General features: G+C 50.1%; 9 protein-coding genes across 9 annotated transcripts; 7 read left to right on the top strand and 2 right to left on the bottom strand.

The window, feature by feature from the left end:
- Positions 1 to 223: 223 nt before the first annotated feature.
- Positions 224 to 1,435, top strand: C8Q69DRAFT_466595 (hypothetical protein). Its single transcript, XM_028630572.1, has 2 exons — positions 224 to 699; positions 775 to 1,435. The coding sequence occupies exons 1-2, from the start codon at positions 335 to 337 to the stop codon at positions 1,310 to 1,312; spliced, it is 903 nt and encodes a 300-aa protein (XP_028485242.1). The 5' UTR covers positions 224 to 334; the 3' UTR covers positions 1,313 to 1,435.
- Positions 1,436 to 2,111: 676 nt separating this feature from the next.
- C8Q69DRAFT_491721 (major facilitator superfamily domain-containing protein) lies at positions 2,112 to 3,797 on the top strand (the record flags this gene model as incomplete). Its single annotated transcript, XM_028632152.1, has 4 exons — positions 2,112 to 2,184; positions 2,242 to 3,283; positions 3,353 to 3,449; positions 3,511 to 3,797. The coding sequence occupies 4 exons, from the start codon at positions 2,112 to 2,114 to the stop codon at positions 3,685 to 3,687; spliced, it is 1,389 nt and encodes a 462-aa protein (XP_028485243.1). The 3' UTR covers positions 3,688 to 3,797.
- Positions 3,798 to 3,927: 130 nt separating this feature from the next.
- C8Q69DRAFT_498404 (putative vitamin H transporter) lies at positions 3,928 to 5,831 on the bottom strand (the record flags this gene model as incomplete). Its single annotated transcript, XM_028632298.1, has 5 exons — positions 3,928 to 4,461; positions 4,534 to 4,956; positions 5,012 to 5,358; positions 5,426 to 5,542; positions 5,607 to 5,831. The coding sequence occupies 5 exons, from the start codon at positions 5,829 to 5,831 to the stop codon at positions 3,969 to 3,971; spliced, it is 1,605 nt and encodes a 534-aa protein (XP_028485244.1). The 3' UTR covers positions 3,928 to 3,968.
- Positions 5,832 to 6,387: 556 nt separating this feature from the next.
- Positions 6,388 to 8,124, bottom strand: C8Q69DRAFT_432386 (putative UDP-N-acetylglucosamine-dolichyl-phosphate N-acetylglucosaminephosphate transferase). The gene is made up of 3 exons (XM_028628502.1): positions 7,836 to 8,124; positions 7,604 to 7,784; positions 6,388 to 7,547 (listed from the first exon to the last, which is right to left on the bottom strand). Exons 1-3 carry the CDS (start codon positions 8,075 to 8,077, stop codon positions 6,576 to 6,578), a joined length of 1,395 nt encoding a protein of 464 aa, XP_028485245.1. The 5' UTR covers positions 8,078 to 8,124; the 3' UTR covers positions 6,388 to 6,575.
- A 172-nt stretch (positions 8,125 to 8,296) lies between these two features.
- C8Q69DRAFT_259986 (putative nuclear pore protein) lies at positions 8,297 to 9,832 on the top strand. Its single transcript, XM_028626675.1, has 4 exons — positions 8,297 to 8,668; positions 8,718 to 9,555; positions 9,608 to 9,710; positions 9,772 to 9,832. Exons 1-4 carry the CDS (start codon positions 8,483 to 8,485, stop codon positions 9,791 to 9,793), a joined length of 1,149 nt encoding a protein of 382 aa, XP_028485246.1. The 5' UTR covers positions 8,297 to 8,482; the 3' UTR covers positions 9,794 to 9,832.
- Positions 9,833 to 10,254: 422 nt separating this feature from the next.
- On the top strand, positions 10,255 to 12,349 carry C8Q69DRAFT_259988 (proline permease PrnB). Its single transcript, XM_028626676.1, has one exon. It carries the CDS (start codon positions 10,375 to 10,377, stop codon positions 12,040 to 12,042), a length of 1,668 nt encoding a protein of 555 aa, XP_028485247.1. The 5' UTR covers positions 10,255 to 10,374; the 3' UTR covers positions 12,043 to 12,349.
- A 2,379-nt stretch (positions 12,350 to 14,728) lies between these two features.
- Positions 14,729 to 15,635, top strand: C8Q69DRAFT_506941 (hypothetical protein; the record flags this gene model as incomplete). Its single annotated transcript, XM_028632845.1, has 2 exons — positions 14,729 to 14,903; positions 14,974 to 15,635. 2 exons carry the CDS (start codon positions 14,729 to 14,731, stop codon positions 15,633 to 15,635), a joined length of 837 nt encoding a protein of 278 aa, XP_028485248.1.
- C8Q69DRAFT_260021 (PHD Zn-finger protein) lies at positions 15,550 to 18,825 on the top strand. Its single transcript, XM_028626677.1, has one exon. The coding sequence runs from the start codon at positions 15,742 to 15,744 to the stop codon at positions 18,586 to 18,588; it is 2,847 nt and encodes a 948-aa protein (XP_028485249.1). The 5' UTR covers positions 15,550 to 15,741; the 3' UTR covers positions 18,589 to 18,825.
- A 2,892-nt stretch (positions 18,826 to 21,717) lies between these two features.
- Positions 21,718 to 23,593, top strand: C8Q69DRAFT_260096 (RNA polymerase II accessory factor Cdc73p). The gene is made up of 2 exons (XM_028626678.1): positions 21,718 to 22,524; positions 22,594 to 23,593. The coding sequence occupies exons 1-2, from the start codon at positions 21,859 to 21,861 to the stop codon at positions 23,338 to 23,340; spliced, it is 1,413 nt and encodes a 470-aa protein (XP_028485250.1). The 5' UTR covers positions 21,718 to 21,858; the 3' UTR covers positions 23,341 to 23,593.
- Positions 23,594 to 24,769: the final 1,176 nt, after the last annotated feature.

Below are 24,769 nucleotides of genomic sequence, written 5' to 3' on the forward strand. Positions count from 1 at the left end.
TGTTGCCTAAATTCTGAAACCGATCATGCGCCCCTTATCACTCCTGCAGCTACGCGGATTGTTCGTTATTTGCCAGCGAGTATTGAGTTGGCTTCCGGGATCAGCATAGTATGCATCAGGTCCAATAGGATCTATTTGCATTTCTCAGCATACAACTTTGACGCTATCGACTGTAATAATGGCATGCTGATCTGACAAATTGCCAGCTTTACCCCGCTTCTGTCATATACAAAATATCAAATATATATAGAGCTTTCTTGTAATCCTACAATATAGATCCTCAAGCACAACATATTTGCTTGTGGTCTTTACATAAAGGTATTATTCAATCGACATGGCTTCTGCAGTAGTGGGCCTGCCTTCTGGACAGGACGCATCCCTTCATGTCCAAAAATCGTTCCCCGTTAATTCATCAGAAAAGCCCCATCATGTTCAGACCATTCTTAATTATTACAAAGATCCTGGCGATGGCTCTCTTCCTTCGCCATCCTACGTCGGCAGGCCAGAAACCTACAATAACAAGCCTGTGGAACCTACCTCGGTCACTGTGACGGATATTAGCGGCCATGAACTTGATTACACTCTCGACAAGAACGGCTTTCAGATCTACTATCATGAGAGTAAGGAAAAGGACTTTCTTGACGACGAGAAAATCCAAAAGGAGTATTATCCCGAGACAGAACAGTTGTTGAAGGACGCGTGAGTTGCATGATCACCTTCAAGCCCGTGATATTCTGGGATAGATAGCTGACAAGATGTGTGATACTGCTATAGGACCGGAGCTTCCCGCGTCTTCATCTTTGATCACACTATCAGACGAGCTCCAAAAGATACTCGCACTCCCGAGGCTCAACTCCGAGGTCCAGTACAGCGCGTGCACATCGACCAGTCTTACGAAGCCAGCAAGAACCGTGTCACTCACCACCTCCCTGACGAAGCCGACGAGCTTCTCAAGGGTCGTTACCAGATCATCAATGTCTGGCGCCCGATAAAGACCATCTACAAGGATCCATTGGCTGTCGCGGATGCTCACACTGTCCCCGACAGCGACCTCGTCGGTGTCCCTCTGATTTACCCCAATCGAGCCGGAGAGACTTACACTGTGCGACCGAACCCAGCACACAAGTGGTACTACCGCTATGGACAGACGCCGGAGATGGTCACTCTGATCAAGTGTTTTGATTCCAAGACCGATGGTCGAGCTCGAAGAGTGCCTCATACCGCGTTTATCAATCCCGAAACTGAGGGAGCAGATCCGCGTGAAAGTATCGAGGTTAGAGCTCTTGTATTCCATCCCGAGGATAGGGATTAAATTTGTATTATGTTGATCTTCTAGTATACGAGTTGGTAATAGGGCAATTTCACTCTTTATTGAATAGTCTAATAGTCCCCATGGTAGTAAAGTTCATTTATTCTTAAGGTTATAGCACGATCGATATGCTTAAACCATTCTATGATAAGAATAATCTTAGCGCACTAATCGTACAGAGTTATTGTTCCGATTTACATACAATGGCTCATTTCATAGTAACCTAGTTTCCCAGAACTATGTCCTGGGCAGTATTTTTCAAAGAAATATCACACTTTCTAGGAGAGGAAACTTCAAGAGCAGCATCCAGGAAGCTTTAGAACGCAGCACAAAACACAGATCTTGGAACGGGTTTTCCTGGTCTGCGCACTGTTCGTAATCGCAGCTAGAAATGCCGTGATAGCACGTAATCCGTTGAAACATCACAACGTGCATATATGACCTCGGCGATCCAGCCAATGAGAACGCCACAAACAATATAGGCGATACTCGCCATGAGGTGTAGACGGAACTACCCCGATAACCTAGACCTTAATTATGGTCGCAAATTAAGCGTTACTAGTGGTATAGCAACCTTTTGGTGGAGGCGTTTTCCACGTTGTATGTTGCCGACATTCGCGTGGGACTATACCCGAAGATTTGGCAGGTTCTCGTATAATAATATACGATTCTAATGTCCGTGCCAAGTAAAGCTGTTATAGTTTGTTTTTGATTCTCTGCGATAAATATAAGAAGCCTGGTCGCTGCTATCTACTGGGCATAGCTCTCCTTGTCAAGTGTTCGAGAGCCATTCCATTCCAAGATGGCGGACCGCAAAGTGGTGGTTCCTAACGATGAAGAGATAGCTTACTCTCACAGTCAGGAACATCCAAATGGTATGTTATGTTCACAATAAACAGTTCTAAGAATGCGCAGGCGCTCACACAACGCAGTGAAATGGTATCGATCGACTTTCTACAATGCGCTCATTCTGGGACTGTGCAACTTCCTCGCCCCGGGTATCTGGGGTGCAATGAACTCCCTCGGTGGTGGAGGAGACGAGTCACCTTATTTGGTCAATGCGGCCAATGCTCTGACTTTCTGTCTGATGGTATTATCATGTTTCTTTGGAAGTGTCGTGGTACGCTATATCGGGATTAAATGGACGTTTATTATTGGGACGATGGGATATGCGCCCTTCGCAGCAGGGCTTTACACTCATAACCGATTTGGGTTTGACTGGCTGGTCCTTTTAGGTGCAGCACTATGCGGCCTGTCTGCTGGAATTTTCTGGATGGCGGAAGCAGCAATTGCTCTTGCGTATCCTGAGCCCCATAACCAGGGACGTTTCCTCGGCTTTTGGTTGAGTTTCCGTGTCGGAGGACAGATCGTTGGAGGCGCTGTGAACCTGGGCATCAACATCAAGAGAAATACCGCGGGAAAAGTCTCATATACCGTGTTCATCATTTTCATCGTGCTCCAGGCACTTGGTCCGTTTGCCGGTCTTCTCTTGAACAAGCCCTCGCAAGTTCAACGAACTGACGGGCTACCGGTCCGATTGAGAATCACCAAAAGTCCATGGGTTGAGGTCAAGGAAATGACCAAGCTCTTCTTCAGCCGGAACTTCCTGTTGATTGTCCCGCTTATCTCCCAGGCTGTCTACTCCGAGGCAGTCATGTACAGTTACCAAGACTTATGGTTCAGCGTCCGAGCTCGTGCTCTGGGATCGTTCCTCTCTGGAATTATTGCACTCATTCTGGGGAACGTCCTTGGTGCTTTTTTGGACCGGAAAGATATTTCTCTAAAAAAGAGAAACCGCTTTACGTTCTTCACGGTACTCGCGCTCCAGGGTGGCTGGTGGATATGGGGAACAATCCTGGTCACAGAGTTCCATAAGACGAATCCATCTTATGACTGGGTCGACCCTGGTTTTGGCAGAGCCTTCGCCCTATTCTTATTCCTGGTTGCTGGTTTTCAGCTGAACTATCTCTATCTGTGAGTCACTTATTATTCCGTTCTCCCGTGTAGATCCTGAACCGGCGGAAACCTAACATCTCACTACAGGTACTTCGTCGTTGGGAACATCGCCAAGGACGAAGAAGAAGTCATTCGTATTGCAGGATTGCTTCGCGGTACCGAGTCTGCGGCTCAGGCTGTCAGCGTAAGTAATGCTGTTTTCCGTTTAAACAGAATATGCTGAAGATGAACTAACGTTGGAACAGTACGGCCTTAGCAGTGTGCCTATCATGGCATCTATCGGGAATTTCTATCTCAACTTCGCTCTCTGGGCGGTTGCATTGATTCCAGCATGGATTGTTACAAAGGATATTGGTGTCACGCTAGGTGACAGGAAGGTTGAGAGAGAAACAAAACTCTTGCGTGAATCTGCAAGCGAATGAGAGGAGCTCCGTATTAGAGTACTTGCTTTGAGGATGTGCAAACAGGAATACATACCTTTTGACTTCATTAAACATCGAAGTTTACAGCAAAGTCCACTGCCCAATATTGGTTCTTTTTATTCAACGCTATCAAAGCTTCTAATTTGGTCTATATATGATAATTTTCGTATTAGTACGAAGGTCTTCGTTTGTGATAGGTATAAACGACGAGTCTATAACTAGACCATAAGCATCATGAACCCCAATTTTGGTTTTAGCTAGTACACCATAACCTAAATCTTCTACACCGCGCTGACTTCTACCTCTGCATCTTTCCTCCGAATACCTGAATAAAACTGCCTCTCCTCCAAAACCTTAATATCATCTCCTGCAAAAACTTTCCCTTCCTTCTGCGCTTTGTGTCGCAGCCGAGCAATCCTCCGCACGTCCCATTCCAAGTTCCTCGTTAACCACCACGTCCATAGATTCGCAAAGAAGGCCGCAATGATCGAAGAGCCCGCGATTGCGAAACTGTTCTTGTAGCGGTTATACGCCCATTTCTCCTGAAAGAGTTGCGGTCCAATCACACCACCTATTTGACCGACGCAGTTTTGGAAGCCCAAGGCGAAGGCCGCGCCAGTTGAGCCCTTTAGGGTCGTGGAGCGCCAGGCCCAGAAGGGGATGAAGTACATGCTGTAGAACATGGTGCCGAGGATACAGGCGACGTAGATTCCGGCGGGTGATGATATGGTGAAGAATAGTACGAAACAGACGACCATGCCGACCATGATGATCCTTTGTATATAGAGGTTAGATCACGGAAGCTGCCAGTATTTCGTAGCGATGGGATAGGGAGGGGAATCATACATAATATAAGCCGGTCGGGTTATATAGGCCCGTTTGATAAAATAAGCAGAAAATATAATCGCCAGAATGGAAGCCGCTGCAGGCGGGATATTAAGCAGCTGGTTCTTCGGTAATCCAGCAAACCCAAGACTTGTGGTGATTGTCGGCAGGTACCAACTGAGCGAGTAGCCACCTAGATTAACAAAGAACTGCGAGAGCATGAAGGCCCACATCGATTGTGTCTTCAGTGCTTCGATTACTTCTTCCTTCTTAAAAGCGGGATCACTGGTCACTGGAGCAGTTTCTGGCAGACGCGCCTCTATAAATTCCTGTTCTCGTGATGTGAGCCACTTGTTGCTTCGGGGGGATTTTGGGTAGTCGGGCAAGACTAGCCAGATGATAACAGAGAAAAGGATCGTCGCAATCCCCTCGAGGAGATAGACCCTGAGAATATACGTCAATATTTCGATATTACAGGCTGCGAGCAAGTCAAACTCACCAACGCCAGGCACTCAGCCCCCTCATGCCATTCATATAGCTGATGGCATAGCAAATCAATGACCCGACCACTGTTGCCAATTGTTGAATGCCGAACATCCATGCAATAGGTCTGCCCATCTCGTCTGGGCGATACCAACTGGCCAATTGTACAGCCACCCCTGGGAACATTCCCGCCTCCAGCATACCCAGAAGGAATCGCAGCGCATATAATGCTGCACGATTCTGGGCCGCAGCGTGACAGGCAAGGATAATGCCCCAAGAACAAAAAATTCGAGTTTGCCATACACGTGGGCCCACTTTCTTCATGACCAAATTGCTTGGAGCTTCGAAGATAATGTAGCTGATCTAAAGATGGCATCGCAAGAGGTTAGCCAAAGAACGTTAATCTTGTACGAAGTATGTCCAGTCTTACAAAGTAGATAGATTGAATCCAATTATACTGGTCGGCTGTCATATGGAGTTCTTTCAGTATATTTCTGTCACTTCCCACCTGGAGCACTTTAACACTCGAGGCATTGGTGTAGTCAATCTATTCACATATTTCCAATCCCAGGTCAACAACCATTTGCACGCTGTATCCATGGCTAACTTACCGTCTTTATCATGTACATTATTCCAGTGAGGAGCAGGAACCGCGCATCCACCTTCTTCATGATACTCTTCTCTTCCTCCGCCGTGAAGCTCGACAGGAATTCTGCTTTTGCTACGGGGTCATCGCGCAGAATCCTCTCTTCAGCCCCAGTGACCTCAAGAGCGGGCCGTTTGCCTGAAGATTCAGACGGAGGCCCTTTGGGACGAGCCTCTGTTGTTGACTCCATGTTGTCGAAGCCCCCGAAGATGAAGATGGTTTGGCTCTACCTAAGGGAAGAAGTACTCCGTATAGCTAGATATGAAGATAAAATTACGAGCTTCGCCCAGATATATATGTATCCTGAATCCTAGAGACCTTGGCGGGCTTAGATACATATCCAGGCCAACATTTTACTAAGAAGCGGTCTTTGCTATCTGAGCGGTATCACCCGCCTTGCAAACGCATGTATATCGGCATCCTTGGCAGTCAATCGCAATTGCCAGTTAATAAGTATACTACTGGCAAGCGGAATATCTCCGCAAAGTGGCAAAGGGAAAATATTTCCCGTAACCAGAACACGTATAACATTACCGGGACCATTTATCCCTCATAGTCGGGAGAGGAATGGTACTATGCTACTGCCACAAGACGCAAGAACGTCCCTAAGATTTCAATGATATGAGGGCGAGTGGTCTCGCGCACGCCATCGGATGGCGTTATTTCCCATCCTAGTAGCGTGGAACAAAACAAAAATTACAATGCTGTATTGATAGCGGTTTTTGCATATTGCTGGCAATCCATAGCTCTTTAGTTCGTTACCCTAACAAAATGATGTATACGGGGTTCAGGCTAACTCACTGTCGCAGCAGAGACAGTTGGAAGCCGCCGGGGCTATTTACTAGGTCGTTTTGTATCTATATATCCAGGACAAAACATCGTTCGTTAACATGTTGGCCTATATACAGACGTATTTTTTTTTCGTATTAAACATCTAGACGAATCCTCTGTTATCCTGTCTGAACACCAACAACGCGAGCTTATGCCGTACGAACAGTCCAAGAAGTCCGCAGGCTGTCTGAATGGCAACCATGTGCCATGCGAGTTTGTCTTCTCTCATCGGGCCCATCCAGACCAGCCATAGATTGAGAATAGTCAGGTTGGTAGACTCGATGATTCGCCCCTCTTTATTCTTCGTTAACCGTACCAGTCGCAGCCGTTCCAACAGCTCCAAGGCCGCAGCCACGAGAGGTTGCGGAGGCGCTACCCACTCAGTCACGGATGCATCCAACAACCCCGTGGAGGCATTGAACTTGGGTAGACGATGACGCGGACACGGAATGATACGGAAAAGCTGGGGTGTCGAGTACAGAAAGTTAAAAATCTGCGGTATGAACAGTAGGAGCAGAGTCTTGCTGAAATGGCCTAGGATGCCGACCACAGCAAACACCATACCAGCGAAATAACAGTATGTGTCACCAACGAAGACCTTCGATGGGTACCAGTTATGGCACAAAAGCGCCAATGACACTCCGACAAATGGTAGCAGGAAGTAGATCGAGAATAAATGCGAATCTGTTGCCGGGTGCGGGTATGGTGTAAACGGTGCCAGATACAATGCATCGTTAGCTAGCAGCAGAAATGCGATAACTAACGATTGTGAGACCTCGACACCATTGATACCGGCCAACATATTGATACTGTTTGGACAAAAGATGGCTACTGCAGCCATGTACGCATAGTACAGCCATCCAAGATCGACACTATTGCCGAGATAGCGCTGAAGTGGAACCGGAACTACCACCTGTGTGACTCCAAAATCTACGAAGTAGACGATGAGCATAGGTATACTTCCGAATGCAGGAATCAAGACTTTGTGCCGCCATCGGATGTCCAGCAAATCGTCTCCGATTCCGAGGATAACAATGGACTGTATTGAGAGTAGACCAGACAGATAGGACGCGAGCTACCAGCGATGTCAGACAGGGAGACCTGATTCAATGCACTGAAGGAATTACATACCTTGCTATGAGGGAATCGGTGAAGGAAACGGCCTGTCTCAACTTCTTGGACTTCAAAGACCACGTCCCTATTCCCTCCCCCTGAAGTAGCTGCGACAATATATTTATAGAATGGAAAAGGTATGAAGACAATTAGAAGCAACAGATATACCACGGCACAGACGGCGCCCATAGTTTCTGGTCTATGTAGCAGTCAGCATTGAACGAACCATGTATTGGAAGAAGGCTCGTACATTTCAGGTTTTCGAGGCTTGGCCATGTCCTTCCCCTTTAAGCCGGCTTTCATGAATACTGGACCAAGCCACCTTATCAGGCTATACGTTGCAGCAAATGCGATCGCACTAAATGCAAGTGAAGCAATCAAGGGCTCGCCGTCGCCCTTCAGAGTATTGACGATGATGCCAATAGAGGCTCCGACAAGGAGCAAAAGACCCCATGTCTCCGTTCTGGTTAGAGTCGCCGAGGTAGCCATCATGAAATTGTATGTGGATTCATGATTATACCTGCGAGACTATCTCACAAGTAAAGGACCTCCAAACACAATATGGACCTGCAATCTGGCATAATGCACGCTTGTGATTCTGCCGGTGCAAAACTTTACCGCCTTCGAGGCGGTCAGCCAGATATCGGCTGGATCCGTAAAGTCGGGTGCATAAGTTACACCCCAAAATGGAATAGTTTGCAGACGCCCAATATCCATGGCGCGCGTTTACCGTTCACTGCCCATTCAGATGCGCCCTACAGGGAAGTACATCCATACTCCTCAAGGAACAGCATTAGCGAACTACTCTCCAGCTGATATCCAATTGTACTTTAGACTCTTTATTCAGAACGGTAAAGGTCGGGTGTGGGATTTACGGGCCTGGCAGCACGAGCCAATATGACAAACGGGTTCACAGACTTCGATGCTGGTCATCGTGACCTGGTTACCGTTACCAAATTCAATTTTTACGGCAATAGGATTGTCACAGCTTCCTCTGACCATCGTATGAAAGTCTGGGACCAGAAAGACTCAGGTTGGCAACCGGTTGATACTTGGCGCGCCCATGACGCCGAGATCCGCGATGTAAGAATCCCTTTGTGCGTCTGGAACCCAATTATTGATGTTCAAACAGGCTACCTGGAATGGTCCATTCACTGGCCAACATATCGGCAGTGTTGGTGAGGACATGAAATTCAAGATATGGCAGGAAGATGTGACTCAGCCACCCAATTCTGGTCGCCGTTTCAAGCCTATCTTCCGCATGACAGCACCGCAGCGGCATCCTTTTGTTTCATTGGACTTCCGTAATATAGACATGGAGACATGGCTTGCACTTATCACTCGAGACGGTTACCTTATGATCATGGAGCCTGTCAGTCCAGATACACTGGCTGAATGGCAAGCATTGGACCAATTCCGCGTGTGTGCTGCACCGCAGCGCGGGGAGGAGACGAGCTTCCGAGTTCAATTCCACCATGACCCCGTCGATATAACCCATTCGCTGCTGCCAAGCTGGGATCGGAAAAGCCTCTCCCTAGTTGTCGCAGCCATGGATACTGTAAAGGTGTATCGTACAGATGCAAACCGGCGCTTCTACCACGCTATTGAATTGAGTGGACACGGTGGTCTCGTCCGAGACATATCCTGGGCAAATGGCTCAGTGAGGGGATTCGATCTCATTGCGAGCGGTTGCAAGGACGGTTTTGTGCGCGTGTTTGAGGTCTACACTACCGTCACTAATGCGGGAACAAATAATGCGAACAGCAAAAATCATCAGGCGTCCTCACAATCCCCATTTGCACGTCCAACAGTGCAATCAGGTATTGGTTCTGCGCTTGCAAACCGAGCCCCTTCGTCCATGTCGAACCGAGGAGCAACGGGTGATCATCACTTCAAACACACGTTCAAAGAAGTTGCCTGTATTGACAGTAAGCACTTCGACGTGTGGCAGGTAGAATTCTCCTATGCTGGTATGTCCCCAATTGTCAGTATCGAAATCTATAATACTCATTACCTTGACAGGTGACTGTCTACTCTCGTCCGGCGACGATGGTTCTGTGCGTTTCTGGAAGAAATCCCTGTCCGGCGAATGGCTTGAATTCGCAGAGACAAACATGGCAGATGAGTATGTCTCCCTCGGCCTTCTGTACCCGTAAAGCGCCGCTGACTTAGAACGAAATTACCAGGCCAAATGGTGCTCCAGCATGACATGTTTCTGCGGAATCAAATTTTCACATTCTAGACCGAGTGTGGGCGCTCTTCCGTCCAAATGGTGGACTCGTCTTTTAGCCCACTTCTGTTTTATTATCGTTCTGTAGTCTTGGTGTGGGAGCATTGTTGGGTCTGGATGTTTGAGATACCCATGCTTCAGTTGTATTTGTGCCCTTCGTTCCTGTCCTCTGCTGCGACAGACTCCTCTCGAACTTCGACCTAGCTGTTCGTTCAAGCTGAGAGAGTCCTGTTCTTTCGTTGCCAACTGCCCTGTTAGCGGTGTTTAATGTACTGATATGTTGATCGAGCTCCTGGAGTGAGATGCGTGGTGAAATCATGGTCCAGTTATCTTCTCTAAGACAGCCACCATCACCAGAGTATGGTCATATTACGCGGCTTCGAGCTTAACCTTCTGTGCCCCTTCCATTTTTGGGGACTCAGGCCTATGGAGAGATACGGTCCGCCCGGGATCATTGAGGAAGGAACTATGAATCGGTATTCAACACACTGGGAGGGTCCCCCGCCATCTGTTTTTTGGGTGAAGAGCAGATGTATCATTTCTCTACCTGTACAGCAACATGGACATCGACGCCACTATTGGAGCAGGCTTCCTGCTCGGGGCCGGCCAGGCACTAGCCGTCGGTGGCCCAGCGTCGTTGCTGATGTCTTATGTATTCATATCTGCATTATCTCATTGCATCTTGACCGCTGTCGCAGAAGTTGGGGCATATCTGCCAATGCAAGGTGCTGGAGTCAGCGCCTATGCCTCCCGATATGTCTCACCAAGCATGGGATTCTCCATGGGTGCGCTGCATTGGTATGGACTGGGAGTTGCAGTCCCGTACCAACTCACAGCCATGTCCTCTTTCGTTCGGTATTGGATGCCCGATATCAACTCAGCAATCCCACTAACAATCAGCCTCGCAAGCGTTGTTGGAATGAACTTCATGCCGCAGCAGTATTTTTACCTGTCGACGACGTATCTAATGTACTTCAAAGTAGCCATGATGGCATTCTTGCTGACTCTCTCTTCGATCCTCTTCCTTGGTGGTGGTCCGGATGGTGGCTTTTTGGGTTTCCATTACTGGAATACTCCTGGGGCTATGAATGAGTTCCTCTTAGGTGGTTCTGGCGGTCGATTTCTAGGTCTCGTGCAGTCTACATTGACCAGTGCCGTTGCCTTCCTCTTCTTGCCGGAAATGATCATCAGCAGGGGTGCCGGTCTGGTATCACCTCGACGCATGATACCCGTGACCGCTCAGCAAGACAACGGGATGGTCACCTTCTCATACATGATGAGCGCTCTCGCAATGGGAGTCGTCGCCCCTTCCGATGACCCACACTTGTTGAACGGGAATTTCGAACCCAGTTCAGGTTCTGGGTCAGATTCATCATCTTCTCAATCTGGTCAATCCCCTTTTGTCGTGGGCGTCAACAGGGCAGGGATCAATTTCTTGGGCAGTCTCCTGAACGTAGGGAACCTTATCTCTGCTACCTCTTCAGGAAGCACCTTGCTACAAATATCTACCCAATCACTCAGCTCACTTGCCGCCTCGGGCCATGCGCCGGCCACTTTCGGGGTCCGCAACAGATGGGGCACTCCGTACATGGCTTTGGGGGCGTCTTCAATTTTCTCTGGTTTCGCATACCTAGCCCTGGCACAGTCCGATCCACAGATTCTCCAATACTTGATGAATTTTATCAACACTTCGGGCTTTATGTCCTGGCTCGGTTCCGGCATGGTGTATAGCCGCTTTCGCAGTGCTGCCAGGGCCCAGGGTATCGAGCTCCCCTACACGTCTCGCCTCCAGCCATACGGTGCATATTTTGGCATGGGGTCTAGCGCTCTACTCTGTCTGGGAAATGACTTCAGCTTTTTCTTTCCGTCCAATTTCTCTATTCCGAACCTGATGGCAGCATACAGTGGTATTCCGATCTTCCTGCTCACCTACGTGGGACACCGGTTGATGTTCCGACAGTATCCGTGGATATACAAATCAGAGGAAGTTGACCTTTTCACTGGGCTCGATGAGGTTGTTGCTGCTGAACAGGAAGCGAAACCGGAAGATACGTGGTGGGGACAATTTTGGGTAATTGTTGCCGGTATTCGCGAGAGGTTTCGACGCGCCATGGCTTTTGTCAGACAAAAATGGGGTCACTCAAGGCCCAGTGATTCTGAAAATAGCGCAGAAGTTGGTGAGACTGATGAGTTCGATGGAACTGGAGAGACTCGGGAGGTACCGTGATCAAGACGACTGCGAGAGTCGATCTAAAGTGCTGAATGTGTCTGGGGGAATCCCGAAACCTGTCAAAGTTGTATATCATCCTGCGCTGAAGCTTCTGTCAGCTATCCATACGCACCGGAGAACAGTCTCGATCATCGCATGTTTTTTTGAAAGAAGATAGTCCCGTGACATTCATAGCAGCTTTCTCTAGAATCCTGTTTCCTGCAAAACAGCACACCATCTGCGTAGGTGTATATATCTCTGTCGCTGGAGATCAGCGGTCTGGGCATGGCAGCAGCCGCCGTCTGATAATCCGTCTTTCCTGGCAGGCCTCTGTCAGGAGCGTCTTATATCATGGCATGACCCATCTCAAGCCGAGTTCAAGACCCAAGTACCATCAACGACGAGTACAGAGCACGGCGATCATCACTGGTATCTCCGATCCATGTCATCGATCCGCCGTTGGCAGCCCCGCTGGAGCGTCGATCAGCGCTAGGACCATGTGCCAAGGGCAGAGATGGTAGAGCATGACGAAGTGAGCGTGACCAAGTTAGGAATGTAAACAGGGATGACAAGGCAGATGAACGTTTGGGGTCGAGGAAACGGCGTGTAGGGGACCTTGTTCGTCTCGAGTATGATGAAACCGGCCATTGCGGCTCTCCAGGAGCACGCAGGACGACTGTCCCCAGGGGGAGGGGGAGTCATCTTGGCAGTTGATAATAATAATAGTGAAAGAGATGAATGTCAATGGGATGTTGATGCCAGAACGGAGCAGAAGCTGATGACTCTACTGCCAATGTACCGGAGAAATCCGTTGTTGACGCTGAGCTGGACTGTAGAGCAGGCTGATGATTCCTTAAATTAGTGGCGGGTATCAAGGAGCTCGAGTGATCCCAAACAGCCTGCTAGTTATTAAATTAGCCAGCAAGTCCCTATTATTTAGTAGTCTGGCCAGCAATTGTCGGAACAACACTAGATACTCTAGAGTACTAAACTACCGGGCAACGCTGGCGGGTCGTCCCGTCCCCACGGTAGTTGATATAATAATAAATAATGACTGCTTGACGCCAGCCATCACTGGGTTCGTCAACGTGCAATTGATTACTGGTTAGTGAGTATCATCTGGTCTTTGCGTTCCCAGGCTCTCTTTTCTCTCTCTTTGATTCTCCCCTTGCCCCTCATCTCTCTGCACTCTCATCCATGTTTTTATTTAATTAGTTGCATCTGCACATCTTTTGCGCTCTTCTTTTACCCGCCTCATTAATCCGGTGGTCCACCGGAATGATTTTAGGACGCCAACACCGCTGTTTCTGCCCGTCAGGCTACATCTGTCTTGCAGATCGGGCCTGACCCGACGGCTTGTTGTCCTATCTGCGGTCTGGGAAGTCAAAATGATACTTCGTTTCTCATCTCGCGGACGACGAGCATATTCGTCGCTACTGGGACGAAAAGCAAAGACGACCTGAGAGGGAGGATATTGGATTGGATTCAACGAAAGCGCCCCCCGGAAGTGGCAATTTCTCCCATCGCTAACGAGAGTATTTTCTTACTCCATCCACCGCTTCCCCGGGAAGGGTGTGGTGGTGCTCTGTGCTTTTTGCTTTTCTCTTCTTCCTGCCTCCCCTTCTCACTACTACGCTCTCGTTTTCTCTCTTTGCGTTGCCTGTCCGTGGGTATTATTACTCCTCTGTTCGTCCTACTGGGTGTACTTCTGGTCTCTGCCACTGTCTCTCCCTCCCTCTCTCTCTCTCTCTCTCTCTCTCTTTCTCCCCTTTCTGGCTTCTTCTCCTGCCCTCGATGGCGAACTTGTCGGGTGACCTCCTGGGCAGTGCAGACAGACAAGCCGTGCGTGACCCAATCCAAGCGTTCCGAGCAGCGTCGGGCACGTCCATAATAGGACTGCTCTCCCCCTCCAGCGGCCGGCTGTTGACACCACACAAACGAGATTTCCCTGCCGTCGCTCCGATCTAACAGCGGAGAGAGAGAGCTTCCGCTGTGGTTTTCGTGCTGCTAGTAATTTTGGTTTATTATTCTATTCCCTCTCTTCTTGCTATTCCTATCATTCTTTTACGGTTCTTTTTTTCTGTCCTAAGGGTTTCCACCTGGGTGCAGTGATTCCTCCCGCTGGACGATCCTGACGCAGTCCACGGTTCCATGTCCGGAGGCTCACCAGATTCCTCAACTGGACTTCCGAATCGGGCGGACCTGGCACTCTCGACCTCAATCTCCGCATCAGCCCTCTGGCACCTTGCTACTGACATCCTTCCTTCTTCTTCTTTTCTCCTCGTTCTCGAGGCAGCTGCCCTGCCGCAGCTCAGCGTCTCCCCTCGACGCTCCTTTCCTCTCTGCTACCCCTCTGCTCTCCTCAGCTATCGAGACGGACTGCCACACGGCCCGTGACCAGCAGCCATGATGACTGTCTTTTTTTGCTCAGACCCTTTTTCTTCTTGGCTAACGCTCCCCATGCAGTTGCTAACAAACAGTGGATTACGGTCTTCTACTCTACTCTACTCTGCTCTGCTCTCCTCTTACTCTACGATGGCTGACTGACTGACTGACTGACTGACTGACCATCCCCTGCATTCCTCCCAGCGTTCCCCCTCCTGCTGCCTGTTTTTTTCTGCCGCCCACCGGCCCTCCCCACCTTGCCTGGCCGGGTCAGCCTCTCACAACCCTCGGACGCGTCCCCACTCGGCCCAGCCGTCCAATGCGCGTCGCCCATTCCGCATCAGGCAAGGCGGTTCGCCCGGGCCCTGGCTGGAAACGGACAAGCGGCCCCGGCCGTCAGGCCTGGCAGTTCTCGCTCGCTCTCCTGCTTGTCACCGCCCGCGCCTTTTCCCTTCCCTCGCTCTTCGTCCAGCTCGCTGTCTCTGGTCTCGCTGGTCTCTCGCTGGCTGCTCCCGCCCCAAGAAGAACTTCTTCCCACATCTTCCCTCCCTCCCCCCCCCCCAGCAGCCCAGAAAAAGAGAAGAGCCCGCGCCTTTCCTCTTTCTCCTGCGCGACGCTTGAATGGCCCGTCCGTTCCTCTAGCCTTCTCGCTCGTCTTCCTCTTCCTCTTCTCTCTCACCCTCCCACACAACCCCCCGCCCCTTCCTCGCATCTTCATCCTCCTCTTTTCTCTTCTTTCTCCATCTCGCTGTCGTCCTGTGCATCCTGCTGGTCCGTCTCGCGTTGTGCGTCTCGACCTCGTCAGTGCGCTGAATGTCGTCGCTGGCCTAAAGGTAGCGGTCTCTCTCGATTCCTCGACGCTCTCGCCTCCTTGCTACAGCGTCGCACGCGTGGAGGCCCTCGACGATCCACGACTTTCACGATACCGTTCCTGCGACTGCCTCCCATACGATCCAGCTGGTCATCCTATTGATGCTTACGACGGTTACGAACGCTACACACACGCGGCTCCTCTCCTTCCCGCTCCTCCCGGTCTGCGTACGTCGACAGGTCTTGCCGTCCACAGTCCGACGATAGGGTATCCCCGTTGCGCTTGGAGATCGCACGACCGTCGACACCCTGTAGGCAGAGCATTCTGGACGGTCGCGCCGCCACAGGGTCATCGGTCGAACGAGGATCTGAAGGCTGAAAGGGCTGTTTTGGCGGTTGAGGACACGTCTCACTAGAGAGCATCCTCGACGGCTGAGATGCGCCGTGACCGCTGGCGTCTCTATCACTAGGTGTTGAGGACGAACGACAATCACGCCTTGTGAGGGGGTACGCTGTCAGATTATGACAGATACCTCCTCCGTCGTCGCAACCACGCATTCCACCACGGACCCGTACCCGGTCGCCGGCCCTCTGAACTCTCCCGTCCCGAACGGTGCCGTCTCTGACTCCGTGCCCCCCGGGGAAGATGAACCGTACACTATCAAGTGCATCTGTGCCTTCCAAGATGACGATGGTAATACGGTCTTCTGTGAGCGGTGCGAGACGTGGCAGCACATCGAGTGCTACTACCACGGTCGGGACGTGCCCGAGGTCCATAACTGCGTGGACTGTGAGCCGCGGCCTATCGATGCCAAACGTGCCACAGAACGCCAGAGGCGCCTCCGAGAGCAGAGCGAGGCTGGCGACCGCAAATCCAAACGATCGGGCCCCAAGAGCCACAAGAAGAAATCCAAGGACCCGGAACACGTAAATGGCTTCCATCAGCGGAGCGAGTCGGGTGTTCGAGATCAGCCGCCCACCAAAAAAACCAAGACCAGTCACCGACCCTCTGTCTCGGTCAGCTCGCTGCCAGGAACGGCCGTCCTGCAGCCAGATTCTCGCAAGCGCTCAGGATCGATGGCGGCGATGAGTCCAACCAAGGCGCCCGGTCCGTCAATTCCTCTGTACTCAAACGAATTTCTCCATCTCTACCAACGCGACCAGGAGCCCATCCATATGGAAGGCAATCTCTTTGTCAACCTCACGCTCGCAGCCGATCTGGCCTCGTGGGTCAAGGACCCATCTGCCCTCTCGCGGGTGGTCAATGGACGCTCCCCGCAGGACATCTTCACCCGGTCGGATGCATCGCTCGAGTCTTCCCGGTGGCCTCATCTGTCAAAGGAGTCGATCACGGACACCAATTTCGAACAAGATGGGCTCCACCCGACCTGGAGGGTGCTGAAAACTGACAATGAGGTTCGCAAGGACGAGATCGTGGGCGAGGTGCGCGGTAAGATCGGTCTCCTCCGCGACTACTGTCTGGACCCCAGCAACCGATGGCAGGAACTGCGCCATCCGGAACCCTTTGTCTTCTTCCATCCTCAACTCCCCATCTACATTGACAGCCGAGAAGAAGGGACCATGCTCCGGTACATCCGTCGATCGTGCCGCCCGAATGTAACCATGAAGACGTTCATCACCAACGAGGTTGAATATCGGTTCTGCTTCGTTGCTAACCAAGATATCCCGCCGCAATCCGAGATCACCGCGATGTGGTACCTAGATCCTCAGCTGTTTGAATCGACCAACGGTCTGGTGAAGCAGGAGTCGAATGACGGTCGCCAGGAAGCAGCCGCCATCTGCATCAGCAATGTGCTAGCTCATTTTGGTGGCTGCGCGTGCGACTCCTCTTCTCAGCCGTGTCTACTGTCCAACGTCGATCTCCGCCGTTATCCCAAGGCGATTGACTCCAGCGGGAAACAGGCGAACGGCAGACGCAAGAAGGCCAAGAGCAAACCGCACTTGTCACCTGCCGCCACTGGACGAGCTGACAGTGAGGGTGTCAAGAATCAGGACGACGATGATATGGCTGACGGGCGATCCACTTCAGGGTCGACGCGTGGTCATGCTCGAAGCCGTGACGAGACCCCTACGATGCAGTCACCAAATGACCTGGGTGACACAGAACTCTCCGCCCGCGATAAGCGGAAGATCGCCGCTGTCGAGAAGAAGTTCGAGCAGCTCGAGCACGATCAGCACACGCATCAACGGAAGAAAAAGCGTAGTACACACTCAGCTCAAACGACCCCAACTGTCGCCAGTTCAAAACAGCACGGATATTTCCCTAGCACGACCGGCCGTCAGTCTCGCTCTCCTCCTTTTCACTTATCACCGGGAGCCTCTTCTGTCGGGCGCATAGGCTCGCCGAGGAAAAGCTCCGGCTCTAATACTCCCACACGATCACCTCTCGCCCCTCGCCAATATGTCGACTCTGCTATGCAGACCGATCCCGACGAGAATGATGTGCGGTTTGTTCCCCCAGTATCGACGCCACGTCGACACAGCTTCGTTCCTCTTACCCAGCGGCTGCTGAAGCGATGCCATCAAGATCGCGTCAAGCTGGAAGAGTTGGGCAAGCAGCGGGATATCACCACAGTCCCAACGACGGGCACGCATTATCCTAGCTCTCCCTCTGTGAGCGTTGATGATACTGCTTCTAAGGCGCACAGTGAAAAAGACGATGTGGAGATGAGGGATGCTGACACGGCGATGACTCCGCCGCCCAAGCCTCGCACGTCGGAGGCTGGAGATGGCGTCTCGAGGGCAGAGTCGAGTTCGGTCTCTCCCAGCGTCTCGGAGGAAACCCCGAAACCGCCTCAAACCCCGTGGCCTTCAACTGCTGCGCACAACTCACCTATCCTGACCAACGGCGCTCGTTCCGCTCTCCGCGTGCAGCTCCCTCCCACCAATCTCCCTGCTGCACCCTTTGTGAACACTCCCGGGTCGGCTGTCTCGTCTGTTCTTCCATCACCTTCGGGCTTGGACTCGGCCCTGTCGCAAGCTGGTTTGCATACTCCGGGATCCGGTGTCACTGCTCCTAGTCCTGTAAAGAAGAAGCTAAGTCTAGGCGACTATCTCAGTCGGAGAGGGATCACGACGCCTACTACTGAGAAGAGCCAGACGACTGCAATGCTGCCGCCACAGAAATCGCCTTCTTCACAGGCGCCAGCTGGTAGTAGTCCACCTCTGTCGACGGAAGGGGCCCAGACACACCCCGAACCGGCGTTAAAAACTGATACCCCTCGCCGCGAGAGTCCGGGCCCGCTTGATGTGCCCATGAAAGATGTCCCCAAACCGCCTCCATCCCCTCCTTACGTCTCCTCCGTTCCTCCTACATTACCGACCCAACCGAGTGTTTCGCCGTCGTGATGCTTTCTTGCGGTCCATGTTTCATGGTTTCATGAGATCATCCGTCTATCGATTTCCTTCGAAAACAAAAGATTTGATTATGTATCGTCTGTTGTATGTGCTTCACTGGGAACGGCGTTTCACCTCAGCAAAGGGTTTCTTCGAGTGGGAAAAAGGCGTAATGTGTGTGGTTTATGGGTTACGGAGATTCAGGTCTGGATCCTTGAAAGGAACTTTGTTTTTTTTGGGGGGGGGGGGGGGGGGGGGGGGGGGGGGTGGATACTGATGAGCAACATTTTCTCCTTTTCTTCGAGCCTTGTCTTCTTTCAAATATTGCGTCTTCCGGCGCCCCATGTGTACTTTCGGGTGGTGCAGTGGCTGGTTGAGTCGCAGCCCTCACTTTGTGGAATGATTCTATTCAGTTTCAAAATCTTTATACTATCGTCTTCCTTTCGAACATAATCGGCTTGCGACATAATGCCATGGATGTCCTTGATGGTTATTTAATGGATGGGCTATAGCTACACTTCTCTTCTGTTGTCACACTCTTGTGCTGTACATACGCCAGTCTTGCCAGTCTTTGGCGACGGCATGCTTCCAAGAATTATGATATTATCAGTTTAACGAAATACATAATAGCAGACATGTCACGCGGATTCTGACGAGGTTTCGATGGCTCCTACAGTTAATAGATAGGTAGCAGGTACTGGCCAGGTAAATCATCGCCAACATCTAATACGCTCGACAAAGATCGCTCAACCGATTATCAATGCACGGCAGCCAAACACTGACCGATAATGCAAGATCCATATGCTGTTATGTGCGGGTATCTATTTCCTTCGAGAAAAATCCTCGTTCTTAACTTCCATGTTTTCTCTTTGCACCCTCCTAACCTAATTACTCTCATCTACGTAAATCGTTATCAGACTATAAACCAACCCACCAATCGCTCCATCTTTTTCTTTTACCCGTCCTCTTCCGCTCGTCAGCGCTAGGAGGGACTATGTATGACCTTTCCCATCACATGCTGTGGAAAAAGATATTGCCGCATGCTCAATTTATTTTCTCCGATTGACAGTGTCGTCATTCGTTATTTCATGCATGTTAGACATATCGGTATCACTCAGACTGGAGAAATGAAGTTCGATTTAGTATCGGGATTAGAATTGGGAATTACGACTCCATTAATTAGATGAGATTATTATATACCTATTATATTGCATATATATAATGTCTGAATAATTATATACGTAGCTCCTGATTATTCAAGTGTCGCTGCTCGCAGGAATTCTGACTCGAGCTCGGCTAGTATCTTGTTGGCACCACATATCAACTTATGACAGGAACCTTTGTTCTTTATTGCTGTCCCGGCTAATATGGCAATATTCGGATTTTGCCCTCAAAGAAGGTAGATCGGGAGCATCCCAGCTCTCGGTCGGTAAAGTGAGTCGGGATTGAAGATGTAGTTTTTACAGTAGCAACAAACCCGACTATCGTATGATGAGGTGATGGCTGCGTCACGGATCGATGAGCATACGGTCTGTTCTGTGACTGTTGCATATTGTGATTTTCATGCTGAAAATATGATAGGATAGGAGTTTTGGTCCCCTTGCTCAAGAGGTAAACGGGCGTTTTGTTGTATGATCTCCTGAGGTGTAGGATCTATAAATGGGCTACTTACAGCGATCTGAGTATGATAAAGTTCTTTGACTAAGTTTGATATTATTTTCGGCTGACTTCTATTTTTCAGCTCTCGATCCCGAATTTTGTGATACTTCATCGAAAACGGGGACGATATCCATTCCATTTCATTTTCTTCTATACTACCTACTTACCTACCTACCTACCGAAACTGACCAACTCCTTCCTACCCGCATATCGCAATGGTATACAACATCACGGAAAAGGAAACCCAACCCACGGTCTGGAACCACCTCAACGGCTCCCCTGACGAGATCCTTGACCGATACTGCGTCTCGGAACTATGTAAAGGATGGCCCGTCTATCGGGATGCGTCGGAGTGGAAGAATTTCCGCGATTTATTCGCTGATAAGGGAGCGTTTATTTTTACGAGTACGTTGCATGTTCTACGTCTACGTCTGTTTCTATGTCTCCATCTTTAGGATAAAATAACGTATACGTATACGTATATATATACGTATGTATCTGAATGAAGTACTTACTAACTAACTCCATCAGCATGGAGTGGCGGACTCCTCATCGACGACTTCATCGATGTATCCAAAAAAGGCCGCGCGGCAGGCGATTTCATCATGCATCGTGAGAACGGCACCCTCGTGGACTTGAACCCAGTCACAAACCGTGCTGTCGGAAAGATGAAAGTCACCATCACACAACGGTTCACAGTTCCGGACCATTCCTCACCCTCTCCCTCCTCCAACAATACAATAACTTTCGACGTCGAATGTGACTGCCGCTTCATATTCTTCTGCAAAAAAACCATCTCTGGCTCTGCGCCCGATCATAGCACCGAATGGAAGATCCAATATAATAAGAACTTTTACGAAAAAGATCGTCTCGTCCCTGTATCTCGGGACGGAAAAGCAAGTACTGTCCTGCCGCAGTTCAGTGAAGAGGAGCTGGAAAAGTTTCCTGAGGGGTATAGGTATTTGGGCCTTGCGCAGGAGAAGTTTGGGGGACATGAGGTTTTGAAGGATTTGCCGACTATGAGGGATGATGAGGCGTTTAGGGGGTTGACGAGGGCGATGGATATGTGGTTGCGGGCGGAAAAGGTGGGGAGTGTTTTGGGGGTGTCGGAGGGGGCTGGGGTGGAATTTTGAGAGTTTTTTTTTTTTCTTTCTGTCTCTTGGATTTTCCAAATCCTTGGGAAGGATGATGATGATGATGATGAGGTGCTGTGTTACGATGTTTTGCGAGATGATGATAGCTGTATTAGTGAACAGTTGGTTTATTAGCTTGGCAGTACCAGTAGGCTCGAGTTATTTTTATCAAAACTCTCGTTTCCTTGTAAGATCTATCTTCGTAACTGTGGAACATCCTCACAGAGAGAAAAGCTATAGCTGCGTGTGAGAATAGATATATGAAGTTGTATACATGGATGATGGAACTAGCTTGGATTCGTACTGGCCGCCATCGCGTCACGTGACATCCCCGGGACATTCAACATCTCAGCTTCATTCACGACTGCTATTGAGCTGATCCGCCCAGCTCTCGATCCACACCGCTCCAGCACAGTTTGCCTTCAGCTTGTCGAGAGCTGCACGGCCTCCCAAGTGTTTCACACCGTTGCCACGAGAAACGATCGCACTCATGGCTACTGTCGACCCTGCGCTGCAGGATCCCCTTCTCGCGCTCCGCCGGGCCATCGCAGCATCCAGCCTACCGACTCCGACGACCTCTGCGGATCTCTCTGCTGAGAATGCAACCGAGGACCTGGCGCAGGCGACTCATCTCTACTTCGCCCAGCCCATACCGCAGTCGCTTCCGCTGTCGACGCCGACGCGCTTCGTTTCCGCGAACGCCAACAAGGCTGTCGACCTGCGCAGCATCTTCTTTGCCTGGTTGAAGAAAGATGTCGCCATTCCCGAGTACATCGCGTCGGCGCAAGAGTTGAACGACGCGCTGAAGAAAAAGGAAGGGGCAGAAGAGGAGCAAGTTCAGAATCTGGTCTTCGTCGAGCGGTTGGATCTCATCACTTGGCTCGAAGGTGCCTCTGATGAGAGCGAGTATATCAAGCCTCTTGAGGGCGTTGCGGCGGCCGCTGCGCAGGGAGCAGATGCATCGGCCAATGTCGCATCAGGCGCGGCTGGTGGTGTACCGACTGTTCCCAGTGGAGGTGCCGGAGGCGCGGTGCCTGCTACGGGGCCGCAGACAGGGAAGTTGACAAAGATCATTGATCCGCGGTTGCAGGAGATCTATAATGGGGAGAGGAAGATGGGTGATCGGAACACGGTGTTACGAGGGATCAAGTCAACGGTACGTGGTATCTAGGTGATGCTGGAAAGCCAATGACGAGATAAAAACTAACAATGGGATGAATTAAAGGACTTTTCGCATGTTCGAAAGGTAGCAGAATCATTCCTCGGCCGCAACCGTTCGAGAAGCCAATATCCTCCTGGCGTCAAGCCTGGTACAAAGGCGCCTATTCCCGCGCCATCTGCAGGACTTCCCCTTACAAAGAAGCCCGGTCTGCCTGGACCTTCTTCTTCGCGCCGTCCCGACCCGATCATTCTCCTCTCGCCTTCTGCCTCCTCCCTCATCCGCATGTCAAACATCAAATCCTTCCTCCAGGACGGTGTGTTCATACCACCAGACCACCCATCCGTGGCCACGTCTACTCCCTCGAACATCCTTCACATCACCCGTCCACTGCGCATTCTATCAGACCCGAACCCCGCGGCCGCTGGACCGATCGGTTCGAACACCGGAGCAAAGAAGCCCACGCGTTTCATTCTGGTGGACAGCACGTCCAACTTCAAGCCGGACTATTGGCAACGTCTTGTCGCTGTCTTCACGACCGGCCAGACATGGCAGTTCAAGTCATACAAGTGGTCTTCGCCTCCTGAGCTGTTCAAGCACGCGACGGGTATCTACGTCGGCTGGAGAGGAGAAGACGTGCCCCGCGAAGTGAAGGGATGGGGTCGCGGCGTCAAGAGCTTCGCTGTGGAGCGATGGGACGAAAAGGGCGGAGTCCACGGAACTGGCCGTTGGAGAGACCGGGAAATCGTAGAAGGTGTATGGACAGCGATCGAAGAAGGCATGCGAGCGAGAGGATGGGGAACAACGAAATGATCAGAAGCAACTTGTCCTGTTATATCTTTCCTCCGATCGATCCACGCGTACGAGTTTCCCCTCACGGCCTGTTTTCCCTTCTTTTTTCTACTAGTTCCTGGAGGATCGGGGATATGACTCTCGAACACATACATACATACATATACCTCTTTTCCCCTCCCTAATCCTTCTTCTACCCCACCATCCTTTTTCATTTCCCACCGAAACAAGAAGGAGGAGAAAGATAAAATCGGTTCATATTCAATCATCATCAGCTGGCGTTGTTGGGAAACGGTGCAAAAAATTCTTACCATGGAGTTCGCCCTTTTCTTTTTCTTTTGTTTTTTTCCCCCTTTTCATTCCTATTATTACTTATGTACTTCTGTATAGATAGAGAGAGAAGAACAAACATTTTCCCTACTATTCTCTTGATCGCATTCCATTACTCTTTTTTTCTCGCTTGGTTACTTTCATAGAACGCAGATGTTGATATGTACGTAGGTAGGTAAGGGAAGTAGAATAGCAGTTATAACACAAGCGAGCGAGTAATTCTGAAAATATTTGTCAAAGTACTGTAGTTAGTATACTGTACTAGCTGGACTCTGATTCGTTAGGGTCCATATGAGATTGGGTTTGTTTTAACTACCATATATATAGCTAAGACTGACGTGTAGTGTAGGGCTGAATGAAGATCATGATGGATGGAACCGAACCAAACCGGCTAGCTAACTTAGCTCTTTTGGTTAGTATCTATAACCTGTTTTCTGGGGTCTGGGTTTCGGTGGCGAAATTTTTTTTTTTTTTTCCTAAGGCGAGCTTTGATCTTATGTATTAATGCGAACTAATTACTTGTGTTAATCCCATTATGATCATTATCGAGGAGCTTATGTTGGGAATGACCATCGCGTTGTGATATAACAGTATTACCCATAGGATCGAATATGGATGGATATACATACATCGAACTGAGTTCTACGGCGTACTAAATGTTACTCGTACCGGAGTATTGAGGACCAAGCGTTATATTCATATAAGTGCAGTCGTCGAAAAGGACAGATGAGTTCGGTTTAGAAAAAAAAAAGAAAAAGTTACAAAGACATAGACACAGATAATCGTACTCGCTGTCAACCCAATGCAATGTGTGTAAACGTAGGGTTCTCGCAATACAGATCGGGAATCAGTGATGCTAAGCATATATGAATGGAACAGAACAAAGGGAAAAAGAAAAAAACAGAAGAAATTTATGCCGCGGAAATTTCAAGAAATGCAAACTCCTTCCCAATGCTTGTAAAGATATCCGCGGCTAATTCTATCCCCTTCCTGAATAAAACATGACGTGTTCTCTTTCTTAGTTCAAACCATGCCTATCGTATGATTCGTAGGGGATAAGGAAATTCGTAGCGTCCCTCGTCTCCGGGCGGGCTGAATCCGTGGTGACAAGATTAAACTC

Source organism: Paecilomyces variotii (assembly GCF_004022145.1).
Source record: "Paecilomyces variotii strain CBS 101075 chromosome Unknown C8Q69scaffold_5, whole genome shotgun sequence".
Classification (NCBI taxonomy): Eukaryota; Fungi; Ascomycota; class Eurotiomycetes; order Eurotiales; family Thermoascaceae; genus Paecilomyces; species Paecilomyces variotii.